The 10,973-nt window shown below is 55.2% G+C and overlaps 1 protein-coding gene across 1 annotated transcript; it reads right to left on the minus strand.

Moving 5' to 3' along the window:
* Positions 1-466: 466 nt before the first annotated feature.
* On the minus strand, positions 467-9,668 carry LOC111152511 (motilin). Its single transcript, XM_022510995.1, has 5 exons — positions 9,501-9,668; positions 6,779-6,934; positions 4,760-4,876; positions 1,477-1,585; positions 467-606 (listed from the first exon to the last, which is right to left on the minus strand). The coding sequence occupies exons 1-5, from the start codon at positions 9,666-9,668 to the stop codon at positions 599-601; spliced, it is 558 nt and encodes a 185-aa protein (XP_022366703.1). The 3' UTR covers positions 467-598.
* Between the last annotated feature and the right edge of the window lie 1,305 nt (positions 9,669-10,973).

Consider the following 10,973-nt stretch of genomic DNA (forward strand, 5'->3'; position numbering starts at 1 on the left):
AAAAGTGATTTGCTGGTGCCTGTCCCCTGATCTCAAGGCACATATTACCACCTTGCATTTGCAAAGGCTCATTGAGGTTAGAGGGCTAGCTGGAAGTTACACAGCAAGGGGTTGAGTGCAGAAGTCTCACAACTCTCTGGCCCATTAGACCTCGAGCTTGCCCATACACAGAAAGTAGACCAACAAGGGTTCAGGAGACCTGAATTCTGGTCCTTGCTCTGCCGCTGGCTGGTGTGTGTGGGCAGAAAATGCCATCTTTTCTCAGCGGCACAGATCTTCCAGTTCTGTGGGTCTGACTTCATATTTGAACGTAGAATTTATCAAAGGCACACGTTTTGCTCCTGTACGTACCACCACTTACAGCCCACTCCAAGCTTTATCCCCCCACCCCCTATATGGAATGACCTGAGTTTAAACTTTCAAAATTAAAATATTAAATAAAAGAGTCGTTTCTGTGTATTTCCCGCTTTATTTGCCAGATGGGGGGCTTGCCTGGGAGAGAGCATTTTCCTTCGGAGCCCCGCTGTTGGGCATGCAGATTTTGGGGCCTCCTTTGGGTGGGAGGAGGGCTCCACCTTCTTCTCCCCAGAGCGGGCTGTCACTTGTCTGCTGGGGAAAAGCAGGGTTTGCGCTCAGGAACATTCGCAGGTCCACTTATGAAACTGACTTCTAAACCTGCCTGCAGAGCCAGGAAGGAGGGGGCACCCCCCCCCCCCCCCCCCCCCCCCCCCCGGCGGGGGGGGGGGGGCGGGGGGCCCCCCCCCCCCCCCCCCCCGCCTCCGGGATGCAGGGCGGACTGGCCAGGTATCTGGCAGCTCAGCCTCTAGCTTTCTCTGTACCCTGGGTCAAATCCTTTAACCTCTGGTTCTTCCCACTCCAACACTTTCTCCCCGCCTCTCTCCTCTCCTCCTGGGGAGGATGAGAAGTCATTAGTAGCGGTTTGTCAGGTAAGTCCTAGCTTTGCATAAGTTACTCTGGCAGACCTTGAACGGGGCAAGGCCAAGTGCAGCTCAGCACTTCGATTTGTAGAACAGATTAAAAAAAAAAAAATGCAGGCTTTGGGGGCCAGACTGTTCCAGAGTTCCCTTCAGAGGAAGACCCCAGTGCTGGTGGTGTTTTGAGGGAGGGAATGAACGTATCTGGAGCAGGGGGAGGGGTGGGTGTGGGTCCTGGTCTACTCTGCCAGGAGGGGATTTGGGAAAGGGGCCTGAGCCATGGGGCAGAGCCTTGAGATGCCCCTGGCTGGGGATTGGGCCTCAGTGGTCCCCAGGAGCTCTCAGAGCCTGCCCTGCTCTGTGATGAGGCTCCCCTCAGAGACAGGGGTACCCTTTCCCCCAATATGGCAGCTTCCTGTTCTCAAGTGCAAGGCAGCAAAACAAATCGCTGTCCCCAGATCGCGCTCAGATGCGCTCCTGGAATATTAACACCGGGTGGATGAGGCCAGGCCCAGCCGCAGAGGCGCCCGCCTTCCCTTACCGTTCTGGGTGGACAGCAGCGCCTTACCCAGCAACTCTTCCAGGGCAGCCCAGTACTTTTCCAGCTGCCTGGAGTTCATCTTCATTCCAATTTCCACAGGAGCAGTCAGCTGTGAAATAAGGCAGAGTTAACAAGAAGGAAGAGACACGGAACGTGCCATTAACCCCCGGGTGCCTTGCAGGTGGCAGGAGGGACGGCCAGTAGCCACCCGGCTCTGCGGCGGCCCCGCTTTTCCTGATCCATCCTCCGGGGAAGCCTCCGGCCTTCCAGAGCCAGCCAGAGAATTCTGGCAGGAACCGCCCCCCGCCCCAAACTCCAACCAGGGGGCTGGATCCTGGAAGTCACCCCAGTCTTGCTGGGAGGAGGATCAACAAATCTCCCCTGGCTGGGAAGCTGGGACAGGAGGGGAGGGGTCCGCAGGAAACCCCCTGGCTCTTACTGTGGGAGGAAACTCTCCGTCCCTCTTCTCCTGTATAAGGAGAGCTGGCACCTGGAGCCTTGCAGCACAGGCATCACTCCAAACGCTTTGCGTGTATGAAGCCTCTCTATAGCCCTAGAGGTAGACATGACTAGTGGCGCGCCCATTTCACAGATAAGGAACATGAGGGCAAAGAGGTAGAGTAACTTGATCAAAGCCACACAGGTACTAAGTCGTGGAGAGAGAGGGTGTGTGACACCCAGGGGGTCTGACTCCAGGGTCTGCGCCACCAGGCGAGACTTTCTCTGGACCATGGGGACACAGGTGAGACCCCAAAGGAGCTGTCTGGAGGCTCGCTACCAGGAGAAGTTGTTGTGGCCGAGCTGGGGGGTGAGGGGTGGGGGCCTGACTGATCTTGCCACCACCCCCAGAGCTTCCTGGTTCAGTGGTCTTGGTTCACAGGCCAGCTGAGCTTCCCTGCCTATCTGGAGAGCTGTGATGGAGGAGTCCCAGGGGCTCCCTGGCAGTGAGAAACGGGCTGGGGCTGCCTGAAGGGCCACGCAGAGGGTCTCCGGCCCTGCCCATGCCATCCTCTTGCTGAACTATGCTTTTCTCTATGCATCAGCGTCCTCACCTTAAAATGAGGCAGCTGGATGGAATGATCTGGAAAGGACCTCCCGACCCATATATCCTGTTCTAGGGAGATGGAACAGCCTCCCCAAGACATTCCTTAGGATGTAACATGTGCCTTACCACTGCCCAGGGTGCAGGTAGCGGGGCAGTTCTGAGTGAGCTCCCCTTTGCCAGCTAGACCAGTCCCTTCCAGTTCCTCCCAGGGAGCCCAAGGAGCATGTGGGAAGGGAAAGCACACTCCCCTAACCCTGCCACCCAGTGTGATGACTGCACCGAAGTCCCTCTCTGGGCCACAACTGACCTCCCTGTTTGTGGACAGTGTGCTCTGGCGACCCGAGGGGGTAGAAGGATCCCTGGCTGGTGTCTGGCAGGAGGCAGGAGGCCTGGAGTCCAGCTCAGTTTTGCTCTGATGACTGTGTCACCCTGGCAAGGCCCTCACTCTCTCTACTATCAGTCATCTCGCCTCCCAAGCCCCTGTACAGGGAAGTGTCCCTCGCTCAGACCCAGGACCCCCTTCATTCTCCATCCACGCCTACCCCTTCCAGGATCTCACCCGGTCCTGGCTTGAAATTCCAGCTAATTGCTGATGCCTCCCACAGGGATGTCTCCAGCCCTAAGCGCTCCTGAAGTCCAGTCATCTATATCCGCCTGCCTGGGCAAGGCCTCCTCCTGGGCTCCCACCAGGCATCTTAAAGTTCACAGGTCCTGTCTGACCTCCTTACCTTCCTCCTGCCATCCTACAGCTAACCATAGGCTTCACCGTCTCCATGAGTCATGAACCCATCCTTCTAGGTCCTCTGGCCCGAACACAGGGCTTGAACTCACTACCCTGAGATCAAGACCTGAGCTGAGATCAAGAGTCAGACGCTTAACAGACTAAGCCACCCAGGTTCCCCTGGGGAGATGCTTTTGAAATATAATCTGATCTTCTCCCTGCTCTGCTCCAAAGCCCCTAGTGGCTCCCATCTCAGCAGAGTGAAAGCAAAGTCCAAACTGCAGAGTCTGCTTTCACTTCCCACTTTCTCTTTGACTCCCTCTGCCCCAGCCACTCCACCTTCCTCCCTGTTCCCACAATGCGCCAGGTCTACTCCTGCCTCAGGGCCTTTGCACTGATTACTTGTGCTGCTTGGAATGCTCTTCCCCCAGACATTTTAGCGGTTCAGTGCCTCACTGTCTCCACGTCTGTGTACTAATACCATGTACTGACGAAGCCTGCTCTGATCGCCCTATTTAAATTGCAACTCATCCATCTCCCCTCTCTGCTTTATTTTCCTCCATGGCACCTGCCACCACAGGCCACACTAGGAAGGTTGTTTGTTTATCCTGGTTGTAGTCCATTGTTGGTCCTTTTGGTATCTCATTTCTTCCCCCCCCCCCCACTGGAGTGTGAGCTCCACGAGCTCAGAGGATGTATCTGTTTTGTTCACCACACTATCCCCAGGGCCCAGAACCCTGCTTCGCACTTAGGGCTTGGTAAATACTTACTGCCTGGACAAAGGAGTCTGTGAAATTAAAGAGCTGCGCTGGACAAACCCAAGGCTGGCTGTGGCCATGACAGTCAGTGCATCCAAACTCAGCACTGACCCAGGGGGGTTCACACTGTAGCTGTCCCCAAGGTTCCTTGCTAGGGGAAGAACCGGTACCCTTGTCATCTGTCCCCTGAGGACCACACCTGCCTCCTGACTGGTCTCCTGCCTCCACTTGTGCTGCCCCAGATCTTCCTAAGTCAGATCAGGTCACTACCCTGCTTTGAACCCCCAGTGACCTAGACATCTCGCCTGGACCACCAGTCCCTGCCAACCTCTTTTCCTCTCCCGGTGTGCCCTGGCCTTGAGGACCTCACACCTACTATGTGCTTCCTGAGCAAGGTTTTTGCACTTTTCCTTCTGAAATGTTCTCACTCTAGCACTTTGCATGAGAGGCTCCTTCTCATCATTCTGGTTTCAAAGAAAATAAATGTCACCTCCTCCGAGAGGCCTTCCCTGACCCCTCCTCTGGCAAAGGAGTGCCCCCAAGCCCCACCCTGTCATTCTCTATCCTGCCTCCTTTATTTGGTGCCTGAAATGGTTTACTGTCTCCTTGTTGGTGTCTGTCTCCCTTTCTCCTAGAAGGGAGCTGGTTGTCTAAATGTCTGGCTCGCTGCTGTATCCTAGCACAATCGGTGGCTAGCAGGGGAGCCATTCCCTGCCCCCACCCAATAGGTTTCTCTGTATTGTCGCCCTGTCTGCTCACCTTGATAACCTGGTTTTCTTCTTCTTCTGTGGGCTCCACAAGGTCCAGAGGCCCCACTTCCTCAGACCTCTTTTGTAAAACCAGGGACTTCTTCTGACCTTTGTTGCGCTCCTTTTCCTAAGGGCAGAGCACAAAATCGCACAAAACCCAAAACCGGGGTCTGTCCACTGCCCAGACGGCACCTGCCTGTCTCTGTCCAGGGTGCTAAGTGGCCTGAGCTTCCCACAGGGACGGAAGCATTCCTTCTCCCCAGGTGCCTCTACAGCAAGTCCCAGCAATGCGATGGCCACAGAAGCCTCTCTGAGTTGTCCACCAACAGGTCAACTTGCAGAAGAATCCCTTCCTTTCTCGTTCCAGCACCGCACCCAGGTTGTTACCGTTAATTAAGTTAAAATGCTGAAAATAATGGCTGCCCTTCATGCATATTAAGCGTGAAAATGGGTTTTTCTTAGCAGAGAGCCTATAAAAAAGGTGGCAAGACAGCCCAGCCTGTGAGGGCACCATGGGGTGGCCCAGAAACTGGAGTCCCTGGGAGGTGATTTATAAGAGGCAAGACAGGGAGATGAATTATGGAGGAAGGAGATTACAGCTTCTTCATAAAAATCCTGGTGCCTGGCAATTATAAGGAGCAAAACCATAGAGCGGATTAATGCAAAGTGTCCTTTGGTTGCCATTTTGCTGGTTTATGTTCTACCGAGTTTGACTGTTTCTGCCCCAAATCTTACGTGGCATCCTGCTTGCTGGGTCCCAGGGCACTGAGATCAGACACACCTCATTCCTTTGGTTTCCCTAATGGCACCCTTGGGATTCGGCTCAGGGCCTTGCCTGAGACATGGTGATTCTAGAACAAAGGGCTGTCTCTTCTGGGGAGGAAGCTGGTGGTGGAGGAAGTGTGTTTAGAGAGACTGCCACATCTCCTCCGTATTTCCATGACTATGCTTCACCCCCACGAAGAAGGGAGGCTGCGGCCAGCCTTGTCTTGGCAGAGGACACTGGTCACTGGGTCTGGGGCAGCCCGCCCCGGACAGAGCACGTGGGTCCAGAGGCCATGCAACCTCCCAGAAAATAGATTCTTGTCTTTGTTCCTAGTGGAGCCTTGGTCTCAGACAGGTGGGACACAAAAGTCCCATTTTTTCACCTCCTCAGGTCAGAGAGAAACAACTGTCTGTACAAGATACTCAGAACCTCTGGACATCTAAAGTAAAAGGCACAGGGAGCCAGGTCGGGTGGTCACTTTTTTGGGGGACCCGCCCCCCGAGTTCTGTTAAGTCTGCCTGGTTTACTTCTGGGTTCTCAAGAGGCGGCTCTGGCCGACACTTCAGGGAGCAGCAGCTTCTTCTTTCCCACTCTGGGCATTTGCTCCCACCGAGTGCCCCTCCTTCTCTCTAAAGACCCCCAGATCCATGCTCACCTCTTCTCTGTAAGTTGCCGACACGCGCCAGCCCGTGGAGACCTCTCCCTCCTCCGAGCTTCGCACTTAACATCAGCGTCCTCGCTGGGCAATTAATCACGTCCTACCTCGTGACATTTCTCTTGTTCTCTATTGTTAGTGACTTTTTCATGTGTTTGTATCTTGGCAGCTGAGCCTGCTCCTTGAAGACGGAGGCTCTTAGATCTCCTGTGTGCCTGGCCTCTCCCCCAGCGTGGCTGTTTATACCTCGGAGATGCTCAGCAAATACTGATTGGCTTGTTAATGGAAAATCTCCTCTGAAGGATTGGCAGGGGCGGGAAAAGGTGTTGTGTGTAGGAGCTGCAGTCACCTGTGTGTGGTGCTGGGGAGGAGTGAAGGTGGCAGGGAGACAGCTGGAGCTGGGGGCTAGCTCGGGTCTGGGTCCTTAATGCTGTCCTCAGTGGGGCTAGCTTAGCTGATTAAACATGGGTTTACCAAAGGGACACTTACTTGTGCCTTAGAGAGACTAAGGCCACCTGAGTGCTGAGCAGGGCTCTGCGTCACTTGGGCCACACAGGGGAGGCGGGCATGCCTTGAGGTGTGTGTGTGTTGTGGGGGGGATTTCCTACCCGGATCTTCTGGAGCTCGCTGTGGGTGAAGATGGGAACGAAGGCTTCTGTCTGGGAGGCCAGCATGGCAGCCACGTGCACCACAAGCAGAGCAGCCACAGCCTTTCGGGACACCATCCTGGAGCTGGACAGAGACAAGAAAATCTTGTCACAGGGCTTACGGTGCACACATTCCCTACAGCTGTGACCTTGAGCAAGCCACTTAGCCTCTCCTGATGCGGGCCGGGTGTGGGGCTTGACCGGAGGAGCTCAGAGCCCCTTCTCTGTCACAGAGCCAGGCCTGGGAGAGGTGGCCCGGCCCCTGCCACATGCTGGGGGAGCAGTTGTCCATGTGTCAGCTCCCCTCTTTGTCACAGCTGCAGTCCTCCAGGGTCAGTGGGGCTCATGAAGTGGGAAGGACCCATGTCTCAGAAGAAAGACTAGATAATCAACAGAATTGTGCTCCCCCCTTGAGCCCTCCCTGTGCCCTGAGCTGATGAGGATGACAAAAGGGACAGACCCAGGCCCAGATGACCCCAGGTTTCCCCGAAGAGTGCCAGAGGCACTGGGTCTGGAGAGAGAGGGGCTGGAACACTTTGCCCAGATGGAAGCAGAGCCAGATGGAAAATTTCAGCAGGGAACAGCATCCTAGAGCTGAAGTGGGGTCTCCACTTCAGAAGAACGAGACTCTTCCAGAGCTCCAGCTAGCTGCCTGTTGGTTGTCTAGAAACAACACAGAGTGCTTCTGTTCCTGGCAACCCCCTCCCGACACCTCAGAATGCTGCAAGTGCTGGGGGTGCCGGTTTGTACATGTGGGGCCTCTTGTGTCCCAGGAAGTGGGTATGTCTGGATTGGTAGGCCAGAAGGTGGGCCACAGACACCTGCCAGGAAACAGGTAGGTGTGGTGACCCCAGGAGAACAAAGGCTTGAGAAATGGGGTCAGCTGGGCAGACTCCGGGCTGGGTGCGGATAGTCCTATGGTGGGGGTGGGGTAGGGTGCTGCCTGCTGGGTGCCAGCCTCAGTTGACTCCTTACCCTGGTGCATAGTGCCCCCTTCCAAGCCCTCTCCCACACAATCCACACACTCACCTGGGAGCAGGTGCTATCTGGGGAGGGGAGGGGACCTAGACAGGTGAGGAGACTTATTCAGAGGTGGTGGAGGTTGGAAGGCTGGCTTCCTGAGGCCTGCTGCTTGGCCCTGCACGCCACTCCACGTTGCCTCTGCTCACAGAAAGTGGAGAAGGGCATCGCAGGGGGCAGCCTGCTGAATGCAATCTAGGCCCCAACATTCCTGCGCTGAGTGGGCTGATGAGTGAAGGGGCCAGGCCCCAGAGCAAGGAGGAGAGACCACAGGCAGCCTCCACAGCAGGCAGAGTTGGGGGCATTACAGGGTTGCAGATAAAGAGTTTCAGGGAGTCAGCTTGGGGCTCTCACAGCCCTTGGACAGCCTGGATTCTGTTGGCAGGAAAGGGTCCAGCCCTGGACTGGTCTCCAAGCTTCCCTGCAGTTCCAACCCCCATTACCCCTTTGAAGAGAATCATCCAAGAATGCGGACTTGCGTCCTGCCTCCCCGCGTCCAGGACCCTTCTCCTCAGTCATCTGAAGCCACCTCTACTAAGCAGGACACTCCCTCTGCCTTCTTTGATGCCTCCTGTCCCCGTCCTACTTTCTCTCTCCATCTGGCTAACACTCCATGAGAAAGAACATGAGAGCTCAGGCAGTCAAAGCCTCCCATGGCAGCTACATACAAATTCAGGGTCAGAAGACCACCCACCAACCGACTGCCTTCCCCATCTGTGGGGACAGCTGAGATCTGGTCTGGGACCCCAGGAGGACCTGGAGCAGTACAGAGGTTGGGCAGGGATGGAGGGCTCCCAATCACTCTTCTTCCTATCATCTCCCTTTGGAGGCTGGAGGGCCCTGACTTCCCTCCCACGGTGGAGACGATGCGTCACATCGATGGCGTCCCGTTTCCTTCACAGAGATGCTACAGAGCCCTTTTCATTCTGGTGTTCACATTTAATTCCCTCCATAAGAATCAATAAAAACCTTAAATAAAAAAAGGCAAAATCCAATTGCTGCTCATTTTCTTGATCCAACTGGCAGTTGGCATGTCACCTACATTCATTTGCGTTCCCGGGAGCTCGGAGTGGGAGAGCTTTTCACTGTATGATGAGACACTGACTTCCCTTTTCCATCTCCCAGGATAGGGCTCCAGTCTTCAAGCGATCAGGCTGGAGGAGGGGGTGCCTGTCTGGTCCCTGCCCTCCCATAGGAGCCCTGGCTCTGGCGAGTCCGGCCTCGTCACTCAATCTCCCTAGGGACCCGCTTCACCTTTATCTTTCCAGAGTGAAGCCTCCATGCCATGTGGGGGTCCTGCGTCCACACTGAGCTCTGGTTTGGGTTCCTGGCCTGTAGTTGTAGTCAACGGCACCATGCACCCACACAGCCTCTCTTTTGCCAGGAACGGAACCCACCCACTCTTCCCTCCAGCTTCCCTGCTCCGGGGCAGTCCTGCTTTAACACACACGATGAGTGGCTTTAACCTGCTACTCTGGAAATCGGCTCCGGGGCTTGCAGTCCAAAGCCTAGTGAAGTATTGGAAGGTGTCAGGAGAGACACAGGGGAGATCTCTGGACCAGGCTGGCTCTGCTCGCACCACTGTTCTGCCCTGGGGCTCATGCTGAACTCTCCCCACACCCCCCAACCATGGCTACTCACATCAGCGCGGTGTGAATGGGACTGGCAGAGTCTGTGTCTGTTTGTCCTCTGGTATCTGGCTGATCTGACCGGTCTTTATATCTGGTATCTTGCTGGTCTGATGGGCCCTCTGGCGCGCCCTTGGGAGCCCATTAACCTTTGGCCACACCTTGGGGGCTTTGGGTGGGGAGCCCGGATTCTTGAAGCTCATGGAAACAGCAGGCAGGGCCTGCCACCTGTGGACTTCTGGGGCCTTCCTGGAAGGCCTCTGCCTCAGGAAACAGTCAGGATTTGGTGGAGGCCAACTCCCACCCAGATGGCACCCTCTGGCCCACTTAGAACTCAGCTGCTGGGGACACCTGGGTGGCTCAGTCAGTTAAGCGTCTGCCTTCAGCTCAGGTCATGTGGGATGGAGTCCTGCATTGGGCTCCCTGTCCAGCAGGGAGCCTGCTTCTCCCCCTTTCTGCCCCTCCCCTTGCTTGTGCTCACTCTGTCAAATTAATAAATAAAATTAAAAACAAAACAAAGCACTATGGGGCACCTTGGTGGCTCAGTGGGTTAAACCTCTGCCTTTGGCTCAGGTCATGATCTCAGGGTCCTGGGATCGAGTCCTGCATCTGGCTCTCTGGTCAGCGGGGAGCCTGCTTCCCCATCTCTCTCTGCCTGCCTCTCTGCCTACTTGTGATCTCTGTCAAATTAAGAAAAAAAATTAAAAAAAAAAAAAGAAAAAAACAAACAACTGAGTGTGAGGTCCAGAGGGCCTGGGCTAGTGGAGGCCCTTTCCCCAGCAGAAACTTGCTGGCCAGTAGCACTTTCCAGAGAGGCTGCTGCACACATCCAGATGGGGATTGCTCTTGGTCCAGGAACCCCTCCCCTGTCAGACCTCTCTGCTGTGGCTTTTCCCCTCAGAAAGAAACAAATGTTTGTGCAGCTACAAACCCAATCTTATGCTCAGCAAGGCTTCCTGCCCGCGGGGTCTGGGCATTCCACTCCAAGGCCGGGTCAGACACTGGATCGCTGGATCGTGGACTCGCCAACTGCTGTTCAGCCTGTGCCCTGGGTCTCTGCAGTCTCTGAGACTTAGCCCCAAGGAATGAGAGCTTAAAATGCGGGGGCTTGGAACTGAGATGCCACTGCCCACCCTGCCCCAGGTTGCAAGAATGGCTTTTAAGACATGGTCACAGATCTTGGGGGTGGCAAGATAGCATGAGCAAGGTGAAGGAGAAACCCCCTCCCCACTTCCCAGGCTCTGGAAGCCTCTGTTAGCACCATATTCTCCTGGGGGAGGGGAGGAGGGGAAGGGGCTCAGGTCCATACCTTCATCTCTAACACATGGTCGGGTGGGGGGGCAGGCCAACTGTGGTCCGTGGGCCAAAACCAGCTTGTGAGCTAAGAGTAGTTTTTACGTTTTTTTTTAATAATTCAAAAAATCAGAAGAAAAGGGATTTTTGGTGACATGTGAATTTTTACGAAATTCCAATTCCTGTGCCCATAAATAAGGTTTTCTTGGAACACG

Source organism: Enhydra lutris, unplaced genomic scaffold, assembly GCF_002288905.1.
Source record: "Enhydra lutris kenyoni isolate GAN:26980312 unplaced genomic scaffold, ASM228890v2 scaffoldscaffold28, whole genome shotgun sequence".
Lineage (NCBI taxonomy): Eukaryota > Metazoa > Chordata > Mammalia > Carnivora > Mustelidae > Enhydra > Enhydra lutris.

Excerpts from the sequence above, each read along its gene's own strand:
- LOC111152511 (XM_022510995.1), bottom strand. The coding sequence starts at position 9,668 with ATGAGCTTCAAGAATCCGGGCTCCCCACCCAAAGCCCCCAAGGTGTGG. Across the intron at positions 6,935-9,500 it reads AACAGACACAGACTCTGCCA|CCCTGTGACAAGATTTTCTT; the intron begins GTCCCATTCACA and ends GTGCACCGTAAG. Across the intron at positions 1,586-4,759 it reads AAGAAAACCAGGTTATCAAG|CTGACTGCTCCTGTGGAAAT; the intron begins GTGAGCAGACAG and ends CTTATTTCACAG.